Source organism: Tauraco erythrolophus, chromosome 4 (genome assembly GCF_009769465.1).
Source record: "Tauraco erythrolophus isolate bTauEry1 chromosome 4, bTauEry1.pri, whole genome shotgun sequence".
Taxonomy (NCBI): Eukaryota; Metazoa; Chordata; class Aves; order Musophagiformes; family Musophagidae; genus Tauraco; species Tauraco erythrolophus.
The window spans coordinates 76,100,453-76,118,815 of record NC_141468.1 but is presented as its reverse complement, the minus strand read 5'-3'; the positions used below and the strand labels follow the sequence as shown (position 1 = coordinate 76,118,815).

The 18,363-nt window shown below is 39.7% G+C and overlaps 1 protein-coding gene across 2 annotated transcripts in view; it reads right to left on the bottom strand.

The window, feature by feature from the left end:
* The window catches only part of PHF21B (PHD finger protein 21B), a 166,923-nt gene that overhangs the window by 29,761 nt on the left and 118,799 nt on the right, over positions 1-18,363 (bottom strand). For both annotated transcript variants that reach the window (XM_086610512.1, XM_086610513.1), the window contains one exon: positions 12,202-12,294. In XM_086610512.1, coding sequence (XP_086466638.1) covers positions 12,202-12,294 — 93 coding nt within the window. The remainder of the gene's footprint in view (positions 1-12,201; positions 12,295-18,363) is intronic.

Sequence of the window (18,363 nt, the reverse complement as noted above, 5' to 3'; positions counted from 1 at the left end):
TTGGCAGTGTCTAAATTGTCCGCAACCATGGTAGACGGGAAGTGAAAGAAGAAACCGAGCTGAAAAGAGTAAAGAGGAGGGTTTGCCTGAGGCCCTCTAGCAGAATCGTGACAAAACCAGGAAGCCACTGTGTTCGGCTCACAACTTCGGAGTAACACTGGAAGGCCTCATAGATCCACTGTGAAATGATGCAAAACTACGAGTAACCACATTCAAGATACGCTGACAGTAATTGAAGAGGTTTTTCCTCTCTTTCCTCTATCCAATCACTTTATGTAATGAGCATTTGATTTATTTAGTTAAGATACCAGACAAATACCCTGGCCAAGTTGTTTAAGAGAGGAGTCTATGAGTAGCTTCATATCCATAATTAGTCTTATTTTCAAAAGTAGTGCATAGAGGATTGGTTTAAACCCATCTTGGCCCAAGCGTTCTGCAAAACTAAGGCTTCTAACATAAACAACAGCTCAGTGCAATAGGAGACATGATACTTAAAGCAACTTGTTCATATCTGTATCAGAGTCAGTTACACAAACAGATCTTGTAATATCTACTTTTACATTTTGGTAATAATATCCTTTCCCTCCTATGTTATATCTTATATAAGTCTCTCATATGTACGACTTTAACAAATTGCTCATGCTCATGTGCTCAGAGACATGTTCACAGAAATAGTATCATTATTCAGAAAAGAAAGGCTGAGAAGCTTGGCAAAATACAGTTAAAATGTATTACCATGGCTAAAAAAATCCAAATTTAATTCTTAGCTGTTTGGCTAACATTTAAATGTTACCATCACTCCTTAAAACAAAATAGTTTTCTTGTAAATTAATATAACATCTGTTACCAACAGAAATACTGTAAACAACACAGATAAGCACATATATACAGAGAGAGAGGGAATAAGGAGCAGTTCAGATCAAAGATTCAATAGAACAGTCATTGAGATTTTTAGAAAAAAATCAAGTCTGACAAAAAATCAGCTCAGGAGTTTTTCTAGCCAAAAACTGTCATGTAGTCTACCAGGATCTACTGTATCTGTCACTCTTAATTGCACTTTTATATTTAATCAAAAGTCTAATTAAAACTAAATGCCTACGTATATATATTCCAGCTATATAATTATCTTTTCTACACTATTACATACATGTATTGACTGTCAGATGTAATACCTCAATGAATCGCATACGCACCCTTAATACACATTCTGCAAGTTGTGGATGAATGCATATTACTTTGCTATAAAATAAGCCCTTCCTGCACAGACAATTAAACAGACTTAATTCTCCAAAGTAACATATTCTCTGTAAAGAACTGCCTACAGAAATAGCTGATGCGACTTACCAAACTGGTACAGCCGAGGAACATATGCCGGGTGTTTTCTGCCACCGTGTGATACAAAGGCGGCATAGCGGTCTTCGTAGACTAAGCCCCTGCAAATTCCCTCGCCAAGTTCAGCTAACGTTGTGACAGTATATTTGTTTGCAATTAGAGAATAATAAAAAGGATTGACTACAGAAAAAGTTTCAGGTGCTCCTGAGTTAACGTTAACGCTAAAATAAGTTAACGTTAAAATAACATTTCTTTCTACAGCCCGCAGGCACGAATCCGAAACAGAAAGCAAGCACAGAAGCCCCTTGTGCTCTAACACCTACGAACATTCCTCCTTGAACATAAACATTAAGCGTAAGTGCTTAATAAACCGCTAAGTGAAAGACCTTGAGCGGAGTTTCACGTTAAAAACCAAACTGCTGCACTCATCTGTGAGAATAAATGGTGTCAGCTGGGAAGGCAAAAATGAAGGGAAGTGCTAGTGTAAATTCCTTTTCCTCACAGCAATACTGTAGCTTAAATTTGGGAAATGAAAGGAGGACAGTGGCACTAGCAGAAGTATGGAAGTTGACAGTCACTGAAGAAGAACTGGAGAAAAACGAGGGCAGGGCACAGACTGCGTTTCACACGCAGGTATCAAAAAGGTATTTCTACTGAAAGTAGCACAGGTTGGATGGCACCGGTCCCCTTTACAAGAGCCACAGAAATAAAAGGTGCAAAAGTTTAGCAAAGGAGAAAAGAAGAGAAAGAATAACAGACAGCATGTATGTTACCGCGTGAAAACTGCAACTGTTGGCGAGCACTGCAAATAACAATTCTCCTGTAGCTCAACCCTCCTCTCCCCAAATATCTTTCATTTAACTTCTGACAGCTGTCAAAACAGAATGTGATACTACCAGGGCTCTAAATGCAGGAGAAGAGAGAGCTTCTTCTTGGATATAATGATTTCACAAACCTGTGTTGTTCTTGAGTTTCCTCAATACCCACAATAACAGAAACATTTTATTTTAGGCGGCAATATTCAGACACCCCTGCTACTTCTCAGATTGCCTACAGGTGAGCACACTGTTCAAGAAGATATTCTCAGACTTGAGAATTCACTAGGCAGGAGCTGTCTGCTTTTCAGACAGGGAAATAACAGGGAGCCCAATCCTGTGAGATGTGCAGAGCGCTCTTTTGTTCAGCAACCTCTAATTTCACATATTTTAAAGAGTTTCAGATCAGGAAGCTATGATCCTGTGACTAATATGACTTCCTGTATATTCCATATCATTAAGCTCCATCCAGATGTCCTTATATGAAGCCCAAAGGCTTCCATTACACTGAAACATCATTCCAGCTCTCAAGAGCACAAACTGAATACTGCAGAGGTGAACAAACTGCTGAGTGGTGGAGGTGGGAGAGCCTGATGTGTGTCACCATTGACAAAGGCAACTGTGATCATGGGCAATCTGTTTCCTGAGCTACATACCATCAGGTGAGCCATTCCCATGCTGTAGTAAAGAAAAAGAACGTAAAAAAGAAAAACTGTTACAAAATAAGCCCTCAAGATCCAACCCAAACAAATATGTGGGAAGAGGAGGAGAAGAGAAGGAAAGCACACAATTCCTCCCATCACTGTGGGCAATCTTGTCTAGTCCTAAAGGACAGGATTTAATTAGAACAGTTACCTCTGTGCAGATCTGCAGGCGCTATGAGAATTGTTAAGGGCAATTCTGGTAAACGTGTTCTCCGTATGGCCTCGTGAAGAAGGGAAGTTAACAAGTGTACTTCAATTACAAAACCAAAAGGGATCACCACGATCCTCCAGCGCACAGACTGGCCATAGAATTTCTCTGAGAAACAAACTGAAGACTGATTTTAAAGAACGTTCTAAAGTCTTCTTAATGATGAATTCATCACAAGCCCCAATAAAATATTATAATATTTTGTTATGCTCATGACTGGCATTTTATTGCGAGGTTGAATTTGCCTAACTTCAGCTTCCAGTCCCTGGATCTTGTTAGAGCTTTGTCAGCAACGCTGAAGAGCCCTCCCCCTCCCCAATATCAGATATCAGCTGGATCGTGCTCAGCATCCATCAGCCCTTCATACTGGCAGGGCCGATCTGTATGAGAGTAAATTTTTCAGCTCAACGCAGTATCACATTGCCTTTGAGAGAAAGACCATTATTCACACTTTATTTTCACTTCACCCTTGTACTCAGAGCTTAAAAACAAAAACTCAAAATGGATTTGGCACAATTCATATGTCACAGAGGCAAAGTGCTGGGAGCAGCAGACAGAGCTTTCATTCTTGAAAAGCTTTAGAGGATCACACAGAAAACATTAGCAATGGCTGATAAAATGAGTGCAATATGGGGTAATTATATCCTTCACCAGAATGAACAGATGCACACTGACTTCAGTAAAGCTGTGTCTATTTATGCCAGCTGAGGACTGACTCTCTCCCTCTTCTTTATTTAATCAACAAAAATTATGCAAAAGGAAAGGTTCTGCGTAACTTTACAGCAACGACACACCCTAAAATTCAGGTTGCCCATCTGACCTGAATACAAGTACTTCCAGCGTGGTTATTTTTGGTTCCTTTCCTGATAAGCTCCTGTTATCCTCAGCCTGGTCTGAGACCACTGTCAAAACACACACAGTTTATTTTCTTGCCACAGGAGGAAGATTTAAAACCACACATGACTATGGATCCACCTACACTTCTCTTTCTCCCCCTCGATGGAACTACACAAAAAGAAAGTTACTCTTCAGTATGTATCATGAGGAAACCCCAGGCAAGATGACCCAGTTCACTGAATCCTGTGTCCACATACAACGTAAATCTCTCCTTAGTATCTACCTGGAATATCAGCCTGGGAAGTCACAGAATCATCATAGAATCATAGAATCATAGAATGTTTGGGTTGGAAGGGACCTCAAAGATCATCTAGTTCCAACCCTCCTGCCATGGGCAGGGAAACCCTCCACTACACCAGGTTGCCCAAAGCCTCGTCCAATCTGGCCTTGAAAACTGCCAGGGATGGGGCATCCACAACTTCTCTGGGCAACCTGTTCCACTGCCTCACCACTCTCAGAGTGAAAAATTTCTTTCTTATATCTAACCTAAATCTGCCCTCTTTCAGTTTAAATCCATTGCCCCTTGTCCTATCACTACACACCCTTGTAAAAAGTCCCTCTCCAGCTTTCCTGTAGGCCCCCTTTAGGTACTGGAAAGCTGCTATAAGAAGAATGACATGAAACGCAGGGCAAAACCCAAGTAACTTCTCCAGTCAATGTTTCCAGTCCTGCTGCTCTGGACAGTGTGGACCAGGGAAGAAATCTTAGTCTGACTGAAACCAACAGCAAATTTGAATAGACTTCAGTAAGGCCAGAACTGCAACTAGCACCTCGAAACAAACCCCAGTGTCTCATTTTACATGCCATGCAACCCACGAATCACTCTGTGGTATTTGCACGGATATTCAAATTACATGCACTATATCAGACATTTTCCACTGGACTGTACACTTACTGTGCTTTGGTATTTCAATTTGCTAGTCATGGATAGCCAACTTTAGTGTAAAGGTGACACACAGACAATATAGCCCCTGTGCAATTTTTAAGAAGACAAAGCTATTTCATTTAGTTCTTCTTCGCCTTCAGCTTTGCTTGATACTACAGAAATGGAAGTTTTGCTGAGAGGGATGTTCGTGTGGGAATCCACCAGCTCTGCTTTTTGTGGATGTTGGCACAAGGTAGTCAGGTGGGAGTTCTTTATTAAAAATGTTATCAGTGTTTTGAACACAAAATTGTGTTTTCACAGGAACTTGACTGACTTTTGCTAATGAAATGTACATTTTCTCCTCAGCTATACTGCCTGTATTTTCTGGTTTGGCAATGCTGCTATTGAGTTGATGATTCATTAAGTGGCTCTTTTCCATTTGCAAAGGGGAAAACTGCCATTAAACCAGCAAATTAAAATCAATATTATACCAAAAAATAACAAGTAGGGGTTGAAGTTGACAAGGATTTCTGCTTTTTTTCCTTCTGCACAATGATTCTGTCCTTGAATATGCAGTTATCTACGTGCCTCTGAGGAAAGAATTTAATCCTTATTGTTTAGGATTACAATAGAAATATAAAAGCTAGACTGTGATTATACACATCCATCAATAACTTACTTCCATTTCTACTCTTTTCAGCATTACAAGTCAGCTTGCTTCTCTCGCAGATACCCATCTATGATTAACTCACTTGAATTTAAATATAAAGTGTCCATGAAGCCTTTAGGCACAAACGAGTGAACATCTGTCTGCTTTCCCCCTATCCCTCTACTTTCATAGGCAAGCTCTGGACTAATCCACACAGCTGGGCATTCAGTGAACTCAAACTCTGATGTCACCTTAAAGACCATGGATGTCACTGCTTTGTACTGTCCATGACTTTAAGAGCTTTTCCTGCTTCTAGACAACAATAATGGCACACTATAAAGATTTGACCAGTCTCAACTCATTTACTAGACAAATTAAAAAAAATTTGAAAGACAAAATAATAATAAAAATAATGATAAAAAAAAAAGATAAAAATTTCTGTCTGCTGACAGCCTGAGCAAGATGGAAGCACACAAAAAGCTCAGACAACAGGGGATGAAAATGAAGGTTTTAGGGACAGAAAGCAGTGCAGTGAATTCCTCTAAGCCTCTGCTGAGATAGCTCAGATAGAGAAAACCTTCTTATCCACCTGTCATTCAGTCAGAGGCCCACCACAAGTTTGTGCCACTGGCACGGATGCTCAGAGACACAGCACAGTCCAGATCCAAGCCAGACATGGACCTGAAGCATAGATGCAAACAGCATCAGTGGGGAGAAGGGACATTTCCTCCCATCTTCCTGATACTCTGCAAAGCAGTATTCAATAGGGAGAAACATGAGAGTTTTCACCTGAGGAAAAGGTACCGTGTCAGGTGTTAAAATGGCTTGAATCTTTCCCGGGGGTTTTGTATGGATACTTTAGGCTCCTACTTGCAGACTATCATGGAAATCAGTCTTTCCAGGTCCTTTTCAAAATGTTCACAACACTCCTTAGATCTGAAGGTCTTAAAGCTCTCCCTGGAAAGACTTAGAATGAAAGGCCAAGGTGTCCATGTGTCTCTGGTGCAGGGATTCTCTACAGCAAGGCTGAAGCTCATACAGGCAGGTGCCTCAACCTTCTTCTCAATGAATTAAGGGCACAAACCTCATCACTTTCTACAATAAACATTTTCTGTGTTATACTCCTCTGACAGAAATATATAGTGGCATGCAATTAATGGTAGCATGCCTATTAAAAAGAAGCAAACCTATAAAAAGGAACCCTAACCAGAACTCTCAGCTGCACGCACTTCTTCCCAAAGGGAAAGGATGAGAGAAGAAATAGCTTACAACAGATGTTAATCTTTGTGCTTAACACATTACCCGAAGGTGCTTCAAATACAGTGACAAGCACAGTATAAAAGCTATATAGAATAAAGCAGATTAACAACTATATTTATTAAGGGTTGCATTTTCAGCCAGGCCTCTGCAAACCTTTCTTTTGAAAAAGCAATTTTGTTTCTGTTTTCTGCAAGCATACAGTCAATGAATATTAAATACTGTTGCAAAACCCTTAGCTTGGTTATATACCACGCTGATTAAGTTACCCTGAATTAGGTTATCTCTCTTCTCTTCCACTAGCATTCCACCACATCCCCCTGGAAGTGCTGGGGGTTATATACCAGAAAGGTGCATGACATCCCTTAGGGGATTACAGTCCTTTTCTCCTCTGATATTGTAATAACGACTTTACCCAATTCAATTATTCTTTACTCAAACAAACAATAAAGTGCTCTTGTCTCTCCATTGCACAATTCTGTGTCAATTTTTATACAAACACATATATCTGCTAGTTTCTTTTCTAGTTCACAAAAGGCTGACTTGCATTTAGTAATATTTTTCCACTTCCTAATGACTATGCACAGTCTTAATACATTACACTTAAAAATAATGATTCTTTTTCTTTTCAATACTTATGATACAGAGAGAGGCTTTGCCACAGATCAATCTGTTAATACCTTTCTTCTACAGTAAACAGTGGCATCACACAACTGGGATTCTGTCTATAGGAGTCGATAAATCTTTCGGAAGCCCTACCACTGGGGAAGCCAGGAGTAATGGTTGGTTTTGGTACACAGATGAACAGAAGCAGCAGCTATCAGCAGCTATGAGCTGCGTTCATGAGAATGATGATAAGAAATTTTAAACCCAAGAATGTTCATTTAAGTTTTGGGAACATCTAGAGACCACAGTCTCTGGCTGGGCTCACCTGGTACCCAGTGATGAACAAACTCAGAGTAACAAAACAGTCCCTGCCCCAAAGCAGCCTGCAGCCCAGTGACCGATTTCAGACTCTACTGAATTAAAATCACTACAGAAGATAAAAAAACAAACAGCACTTGACAGCAGAACTGGCTAGATTCAATCAAAAAACACACACGTTTCATCTAAAACGGTTGGGCGTACCTGTTTCTTTTCCCCACTAACCTGCGTGAGAGCTCCACCGCAGGCATCTGCTACAAGACTCTCTGCTCTGCTCTAATCAGCAGTGTCATGAGCAAAGCCATCCCAAGCCCTGCCTTCAACCAGGACTGCAAAAATAGGTCAGGGAAATGGCATTATAATCTGATTTAACTGCTACTCAAATCGTCACAGTCTCTCCATTAATTTGAACGAGAATTGGGTTGGGCTCAAGCACTGGCGACAAAATGGAAGGTTTATTTTAAGATCTTCACCGTTTCATTTAAAATCTTCCATTCAAAGAATAGAAAATAAGATTGCCCTTGTGTCTTCAGGTGGCTACGATGTGACTTAGATTTTTATACAGACCAGTTCAAAATAGACAGACTGTCTGAACTGCAGCTGGAAATTGAAGCCCTAACCTGACATAAGGCCACCCCCTCCTTACAGTTGATGAGTGCCATAAAGCAGAGGAACAGCTCAAGAGTGAGTGAGTGCACCATCCAAGTGTTTGAGTAGAGGACCTCCAGGATTTGCTTCTCAGAGTGCAGTGGAGAGCCTACAGTTTCAACACATCTCATCCAGCTGGAAACTTCAAAGGCCAAAGTAAGAAGAGAAGGACTATCTGGAATTAACTTCCCAAACATCACAGCTCACAGCAGAAATCTTATTTATTTGATGAAAGTGAAAATAACTTCATATTCTTTAAAAAATAAATAAAAAGAAAAGAAAAAAGGTCTGCCAAAGAAGCTTGTTTTGGCAAATAATGAATGCCTAAAGAAATATTGTTTGTATTGTGCAATGAACTTGTAATTAATGTTTGTTTGCTCACCATTTAATAGCAGTTCTGCACTAAGTGATGGGATTTTGCTGCCATTTGTGAATGTGCAGATTTTGAAACTTCTTTCCCCATATGGAAGAGCTCCCAGGGGGTCATATCATAAACCCATTCAAATGAACAAAACAAATGACACGTATCTGTACAAATGTCGAAAATGAGAAAGCTCTCTGTGTTATTTTACATAAGCATTGTTAAATGCCTCAGTTTACTTGTGTGGTATTTTCCTGCTTGACTGCATAGAGGTAAATCAAAAGAGGCTGTCTAGATGAGGAGAATGAAAGCATCAAAACTGTAAAACTCCTTTTGATGCGATGGGGGGCCCTTAAATGGAGGAGTCCTCTGTTTCTTTCCAGCCAACCTGGCAATGTTTACACCTCTCATACCTACATCTAAATCTAAAGGGAGTCTGAAATCCCAAAGAGATGATGAGACTGGCCAAAAGGAGAAATGTCAGGTAGCAACCGCTGGGCTGTCAAGAATGCAGACATCGATCTGGATTAATCCCACTTATCTACGTGCACCTGAAACAGAAGAGCAGTCTGTCCATCTAAGAGAGAAGCCACTTCCAGAGGGCGACTCAGAGACAAGCTGGCTCCTAACATGGCAGGGATCCCAAAAGGGATCTATCCAGGCCTTCCACTGCTCCATAGACAAGAAGAGAGGCAGCAGCACATACAGACAAGATTTAGCCAGCTTTGGTGATTGCCACTCTGCCAGCCACTGCACTTGCACAAACTACACCTCGACTTAGTTGCTTGAGTAAACAGGCAGGCATGCAGGCAGGCTTATGGAAGCTTTTGCTGCGATGGTTTCATTGCTGTTAGGGCTCCACAAAATTCACTAAAAAGCTTGACTTTGCAGAGATGAAGTCAGGGAAGGCACAATACCTCACAGAACAAGATTCATATATATATATATATATATAGCTAACATGCATGAGCACAGACATTGCTCTGCTTTAATCCTTTGTGCGAAATACTACGGACTTCTTAGTAGAGGAGTGATGAATACTGTTTTGTTTTGAAAAAGCTGTCCCTTTAATTTGCTGCTACATGGGCACCCAGAGTAAAGGTTTTAGCAGATGCCAAACTCAGTTGGATCCTTCTTGTTAGTATGTTCGGGAGATGGTGGCAAAGCTGCCTCTCAGAAAGTCAGGCCTAGAATGGTGGAATCATGCCACTAACTCAGAGCAAGGTACAGGAGCCATGCCTGTCCCCCGGGGGGACAAAAGAAGGTTTGTAGCCAGCCTGCTCTGTAGCCAAGTCTGATGCGTAATAGCTGAGAGGACACGGACTGTGATAGGATTTAATTCTGCCATTTTCCAGCTCCTACTGGAAGATACTATATGTCCCTTAATTTCCAAAATAATTTTTAATTTGGTGCTGTTATCTCAGAGCTATGAGGGAGAAGAGGGAAGAGATGTTCTTTCCCATAATACTTTCATGGTATTACATGGCCTTGTTTCCTGGCATTTTTATATTTCCATCTGAAGTTTCCAGCTCTCCTGGACCACAGATTCCTGACGACCCTCAAAATTTGCCAGAGATGACTACGCACTCACCTGCAGTTATTACAAAGGAGAGCTTGCACAGTGATACAGTGCAGCAGCTTACGGCGGCCTCCCAGATCACCTGTATCCAGCTGTATCTGGAGAATGGCAGCTTCACATCACTCTGATTTATGGCTATATTAAACATGTTTTGAAGGCATGTGACTATTTATTTAGAAGCCAAACTTTCCACTTGTAGATGAAAACTTGATCTCATCAAGCGGAAAGCTTTGATGGGTGGAAGGAGCTCCCCACAAGGAAACAATATAGAAATTTTAAACTTCTCCCTAAGCTTGGAGTGAGAGAGGAACACAGAGACCATGATGAACTGCACAGGAGGACACAGCCTGTAAGAGGAGTAAGCTGTTGCTGAACAAGGCCACGTACCTGTGAAAAGTCAGAAAAAAATCAGAACATAAGACACACCTCTGATAATGTGGTCTTATATACAGCTGCCTACTTTGTTTATAGTTCTGACAGAAATTAGATTGCTATGTGGTTATTTCCCATGCTACCTATATGAAATATAAGATTTAGGGAACTATGGCTCAGGGCTACTGAGAAGGCTTGGTGTTTCATTAGTATTAAGTATGATTGCATAAACAGCCTGAAATTGAAGGCTGTGCTAGGAAAGAAGTGAAACAAAGTAAAATATGAACACAAATATTGTATAAGCTAAATAACCAGATAGAAAGGATACGTGTTCTTTCCAAAAAGTTGAGGAAATCAGCTTCCTCCACATTTTCCGATTCTTCAAAATTGAATCTAACACTGAATGAAAATTTTTCTACTTAACAAAAGTATAGAACGTTGATGCTTCTCTAAGTACAGCATTTGCAATGCCATCATCATTGCTGAAACATAACCTCACTGATAATTCAAGCCCCTGTTACAGGTCTTTCAGCTGCTTTTGAACCTCATCTTTTTCAGGAGCAATCTGCTCCTCTTTGACACCCCAAAATGGCAGAAATCAATGTGCTGTTATGCTGTAAGAAAAACTGAAAAGTGAAGTCTTGATAAGAAAACTATAACTTTCCTTCATGTTCACAACTTTGCCTTCCACTCATTCAAAGAGAGCATTTAAGAACTTTATCTTGGAATTACTCCTTCCTCCAGGTAGATTTAGCTCTCAGATCTGCTACTAGATTTTGCCACTAAGAAAATAGTAGGAAAAAAATAAAGGAACAATAGGAAGACCCAGTATTGACTTCAATACTAGAAAAGTGTTCACATATGAGAAACAGACCTCTAAGGGCCACAAAGGGAGACATATATTTGTACTTAATAATCATGAGTCCGAAAAGCAAACCATAGAACTGCAGCAAAACACTTGTTGAAAATGACATCCAAAATTTTAGAGAAAGAGTGTTGGAATGGGGGATAAAGTGAATGGTTAGCAAAACAGTGACGGATATTCAGAAAAGAAAACACGGTTTGAAAAGGTTCTAAATATCTGTGAGTGTAACTCTCCTTTCACTCTGACTCAGCCAATCTTGCCTCAATCTGGCACCTGGGTTAGCTGGGCCAAAACTTTATACTGGGATAGACAGGGATACGGCAAGTGAGTTAGTAAAAGAATGTGTGAGGCTAAATCTTGAACAGAAAGGTTAATACTTCCACCACTTTTTTTTAATTACAGAATTGCAGATTTTCACTTCTGTGATCTGTGATTCATCTTGTAAAGCATAAATTTACAGTTCACCGTATGTACTTTGTTCTTCCACAATGTATCTATAAGATTTTTTATAGCTTTTCATTGTATGCTCCCAGAAGAAAACTGATTTATCTTTTTTTTTTTTCCCAAACTGGAGAAAATCACAACTCTGCTGTTCAACTCCCTGAAGATGAATCTTTATTCAGCAAAATGAATATGCTGACCCACCCAGGCCTGGGCACCAGACAGCAACAGAGTAGAATACGTATTAAATGACACAAACCCCACTTTGGAACTGTATTTTTTACCTGAGGTAGCACTGCTGGTCCTTGTCCTGCCAACCTCTGCAAGGAGCTGACCTGAGGAACCTTAATGGGCACTGCAGTGATAGTTCCCAAAGTCTGTTGAAAGAAAAACAGTTGAACACAGCTTAAAACACTTGCACAGCTTCCCCAGACAGAATCTGTGCGAGCCACCAGTTCCCCTTCCAGCTCTTTGTTTGCCTCTTCCTGACTTATGACGGAAGGGTATAATACATTAGTCCATTTGAAGCGCTCTCTCTTCTGCCTAAAGAGTCAGAGACTCTTCAGCCTCTTTAACCTTCTCTACAAAGCCCTGTTGACTAAAGCCTATTGTCTCCTAGAGCATTTGGTAATTCTGAGTGCAAAGGATACATCTCATTGTTGTGAAGTTTTTTTGGTACACAAAGAAAATACAAGTGTGCTGCCATGGCTGAAGGCTGTCTAGGCAGTGGCTTGTTTTCAAAGGAGATCTGAAGAAAGGTGAAACGCTCCACAGCAAAACTTCAAAACGTGCATTGGTAGGATGCTACATTTCATGGTAGCCAGGGTCACAAGAGAAGTTCACTATGTCTTAGTAAGTAGTAAATACTGAATTATTAAAACTGAAAGCTACCTATAAATCTACTACAGCACACTGCAACATAATATTCAGCTAATATGACATCCATTTGGGCCAACACAGCAGCTATTACTATTGACGTTTATTTTCTCTGCTCACCCTACTCTTAATTGTATAACAATTTTATTCAAAGCTTATTTAAAATATTTGAGGTAGCTCCTTCTATGAGCAAATATATTGCTGCATTCTACATAAAGTTTACTTAGTAGACAGAGAAATGGTGTGTGCTAACCCAGTATTATCTTTAACTCTTATGAATACAGTTAGATATCAAGAATAAGCAAAATATGGTTTTGTAACACAGTCAAGTACATACAAGTTTTCCTCCCCCTAAAAATCTCTGTTTGTCTAGCCCCAATCGTTTCCTGACTTGTCTTCTATCTGTAGTGATATAGATATCTATAGATGTACATTCATGAGTTCTGTTATAGATGCTCTGAATGACATCTCTTTTTCAAGCCTCACCCACAGAGGCTCCTAAAATACTGGATCTGAGATGTTGTAAATAACTTCCACTTTATTTTCTTCAGTAAAAAGGACAGACATCTTATAAATGTAAGATAGGGCCATATGTCTAAAGAACACTGCTAACTTTTCCTCTTCACCCTCTTTCATTCTTTCACTCCTGAATACAGTTCATATTTTGGTTAATTGTCCAATATTCTTAAGACAAGGTTTTATAACTTCTGTCTAACTTTTCTTAATCACTGTTGAGACAACACAGCAATATAAGCAAGCAGATGACTGTCATCATAACAGCAAGAGACACTTAGTCACTGATCACAAAAACTTATCAGGCCGCTAGAAATGGCTAATAAGGAAAGAAAAACAGATTCAGTTGAATTTCTCTAAATTCAACTCTCCTCAAAACAAAAGTATCGGATCACAGTAAGATAAAGTATGCTATAAATATAAATAAAAATAAATAAATAGATAGATAGATAGAAAGAAAGAAAATATTGCCTCAATCTGGTAATGAAATTTGCCAATAGAAAGGAAACCATAATGTAAGCAGCTCAAAGAAAGCAAAACTTTGTCAGGCCCATGCCAATGCATTCTCCTCAGACCTCAAGAACACAGTGGTAAAACAGTCCATTTCATTCTAACTACAGTCTTTGATAAGAATACCATGCATTTTCATGTAGAATATTTTTAATAAACTTGTCCTACAGAGTTTATAATTTTAACTCTGCTACTCCTCTTGAAAACGTTTGGGGGTGTGATGTTATATATTCAGTAAAGTTTAAAATTTGCATAAGATTTGCCTGAGTTAAACAACAAGGAGAGCTGTACAGTTATAAATAGGCAAGACAATTTTTCCTGATTACTCATGGATTATGAGTACCCAGGATTATCCATCGGAAAACATACTCCACTAAAATTCTGTCTTGAGCCAAGGGTGGAGTGGGGGGGGGGAAGGGGTGTGAAGAAAACAGCATTTCTACTCATGAATGCCAGAACAAGTAAGTTATACCTTCCTGCAGAAATAAAGGTATTAGCAGTAGAGCGAGGAAGAGAAGGGGGTATTTCCACAATGGTTATCCCTGTAGGGTGACACATGGAATAAAAACACTGGGAAGGATACTATAAACTATCTGAATGAATGACTTTTTTTGCCCTGTCTACCATATCACAGCCTCACACATCGGGAAGGACACATCATGAATTCCTGCAGTGTGGAGAGAAGAAGAATTTGAGCTGCCACCCGCTGCTATTGCCACTTATTAGACATATTACAACTTTCTGCTTTATATTATCACAAACTCAAACTAATTCAGGACAGTTATTTTGCTTTTTAAGGTGAACACCGAAGTGACCTTTCCAACCACACTAGAGGAACTGAAAGTTTATCACAAGTATGATCTATATTTTCCCTCCATCCCAACACTGTTTATAAATAGAATGAGATTCTTTCACAATGCAGTGAAGCCTGAGTTTTCCCTGGAAACACCAGGAGCACCACAACTTCTCCTGGGCTGCACATATACCCTTTACAGAAAGTTAAAACAAGAAGTTCTTCCTTCTGGAAGGTTGTGCTTAAAATGTTGCTGCACCTCTCATCATTTTTATATATGCTATGTCCGACCTTGAAAATACACATTCTGATATTCCTATTCCTACAGATACAAGTGGATTTGCAAGGACTTTCAAACTGGCCAACAGAATACCATGTATTAAAATCCGAACTGCCGATACTAAGTGAAATTGGGAATTGACTGTAAAGATAAGAATCAAATTACTCAGAAGTTAGATAAGATCAATTGATAGGATGCACAAAAACTCCACATCTTAGTAACAGATCTCTTTTCTTGTAGTAACAGATCTCTTTTCTTGTACTACTTCAAATATCAATCACAAGGGGGAAAAAAAAAACCAAACAAAACAACAAATCAACCCTGTCTAGAACAGAATGCCTCCGTCCTGTGAGGAAGGAGCTCATCCCAGCCTCTGGGTGTATTGTCGGGCCAAATTCTTTTATGTTTCAAAACACTGAACCATTGAGCCAAAAGGAATGGGAAGGAAAGAAACAAGAAATGCCATAAAACTACTCTGCACTGCTCTCTTAGTTTCTCTTGAAGACAAAGCCAGGATGTATTGTCTGTGGGTATCGGAGAAATGAACTATCATTAGTTCTGTCACCTGCACTCTCAAAAAATTTGTCAGATTTATTTTCCCGAAGTTTTGCAGCGATCTCGAGAGAACAAAAACAAATTACGGCATTCTCAGGTTATGAAATTTTCAGTGACAAAGATGCAGCCTCCCATTTACAAATGTTTTTATAGTACAGATCTGTTATTTAATATTCAAGGAAACAATGTCAGTATAAAAATCATATAGCCAAGAGAAAATTCAAAACTTTAATCTCTCATTAAGAATAGCACTATAGTATGTTGAGACAGAGAGGTATCTAAGAATTTATTTTACTTTTCACTATTTACATTGTTTTGTTATTGTTTCCGAGCTTGAACGATAAATAGTTCAAGCTGTAGTATCAGCAGAATTCAATGACAGAAACCTATACTTTTCCTGTATCACATTTCATCTGTTATCTCAGGGTTCTTCACCTAGGTCAGTATTATTGTCTCTGTTTTAGTGATGAAAAAAATCAAAATTTAGAGGTAAAATAATGTTGTCAGGGCTAGACTGTTGCGCAGGTAGAAATGCAAGCCAGACTTTACTTCCAGCGTCTCATCCATGTGATCAATTAACCTCATCTCATCTGTTGATGTAGAGTCACATCCGAGTCACCTAATTTTTAGGTCAGATTTTAATGATCAGACCAGGATGTCTCCCTGATGATGGGTGAAAGAGGTGATCTATAGAAGAGAGGGAATCGTGGTTGCAGTCCCTGCAATGAAGGAGATGCAGGTGCTAGGATGGATGGTTGGGCAGTTTGGCTCTGGGTATATTTTTCCATGCATTTCAGAGCACTTTGTTCCAGTTTAAGTGGTAAATAAACAAGCAGATAAAACCGCTTGCCTGGCAAATAAAAAGGTAAATGTCCTTATCTGACATTCTTTGCCAGGCAGTGAGAACTGGACAAACTCCCCATGGCTCAAGCTACAACAGGACAAATACTGCTCAGCTCACCTTAATACTTCAGTTCTGGATGGGTCCTCAGCTCAAGCCCATAGGCTGCAAGAGGTCAGTAATCAAGATATTTCCCCTGCCTCCCCCTCAAAACGAAATAAACTTTTTTTCCTCCTGTTACAAGTGCCACCTACTTTCACTCACAAACTGTCCAGGCTTGCCACAGTGAGCCTGGTGGATTAAAGACTCGTCACTCACTAATTCCACACTATCATTTTCATCCATGTGGGCCTTTTTTTTTTCCTTCCTTTTTTTTTTTCTCCTTCCTTTTTTTTCTGCTTCCTTTTTTCCAATTTGTCCAAAGAGCAAGCTGGTGCACATTCTTATAAACCTTTAATTAACAAGCTGAAAAGACATTTTTCTGGCAATGCCTGACCTTTAAGCACTTTGTATGAATTTATCGATACCAGCAGAAACAATAATTTAAAAGGTTATTTTATGAGTGCTGAATAGTTTATGGCAGCACTTTTGTCAAGATAAATGAGTTTCTTATTTCTGCATTTACAACTCTAAGCATTTTAATAAAAAAGGTCCATAAAAGTCAAAGATAACTCCAAATCTCTCCTCTATCTAAGTCTATTTGGGCTTTTCTGGTGACCCCCTAAAACACCTATGACGTGGAGGGAGCACTGAAACGTGCAGGGATGTGGGAAAGTGAAGAGCCAAGTTTCAGTTTACCTCAGAATTGTTTTTATTTGATTGTATGCATTTCAGCCATATGTACTATCTTTATACTGAGATTTTTTTTCCAAATAAAACCAAACTCATCAGGTGTATTTCCTACTGTCTAATTCACTAAACTTTACATCCAGCAGCACTTATTATCCCAGGCAAGCATCTGGCAGCTCAGGACCCCTTGCTAACTCCTACCTCAAGCATCAGTCCCAGCCCTGGTCTGGAACAGGAACCTCAGCCACTGCATCACCCACTGTAGGAGATAATGGCTAATAAATGCATATGGCTGCAACACAAATCACTTCCAAACTCCTGTCTTCAGTGACCTATACAGAGCAGACAGGTATCCGGCACGGGCAAACAGGGACACGTTTTTTGCTCGAGCAATCCACAGATGCCCGCAGACAGGAATCGCAGCAGACCCACTGTGTAGGCGGACCTGCAGTCTCAGTTGTTGGGTAAATGTCATCCAGCACCATGCTCCAAAGAGTCACATTTTGAATTGCAAAAACAGGGGAACAGATGCAAATGAAATAATCTTTCTCAGTGGTCCGTTTACTCACTAAGAAAATAATAAAGATAAGAATTTTAAAACAGAAAACCTACACTAAAGCCCCAAAACACGTGAGGACAGTTGCATTAAAAGACAAAAAAAAAAGCAGTTCATCTCATGTAACCAAAAGAAAACAAAGAATTTAGAAGATATTACCAAGTGCAGTTTAAAAAAATCACTTCTCGCCCTCAATTCTTCTATTAATACCCAATAGCATTGTAATTATTTGCTATATTTTCTCCTTCCACATTTGTCCTGCATTAAATCAACACCATCCCTAGGTCAAGGCTCTCAAAGACACGTCAGGGATCGAAGTGTGAGGACAGTGGCAAGTAGAAGACATAAAAAGTGAAACAAAGAAGTATGGTATGGCAAGAGAATAAGAATTCAAATAATGAAGGCTAGAGACGGTTATTGGATAAAAGGATGCTGAGGCAGAAACAAAGATGAGATCTATATTGTCAATGATCAGTCTAAGGGCCATACTTGCAGTTTCCTACTATCATGTCATGACTTAGAATCATAGAATGGTTAGGGCTGGAAGGGACCTTCAAAGGTCATCTAGTCCAACCCCCCTGCAAGGAACAGGGATATCTCCAACTAGATCAGGTTGCTCAGGGCCTCGTCCAACCTGGCCTTGAACATCTCCAGGGATGGAGCATCCACCACCTCTCTGGGCAACCTGTTCCAGTGTTCTACAACTCTCATGGTAAAAAATTTTTTCCTAATA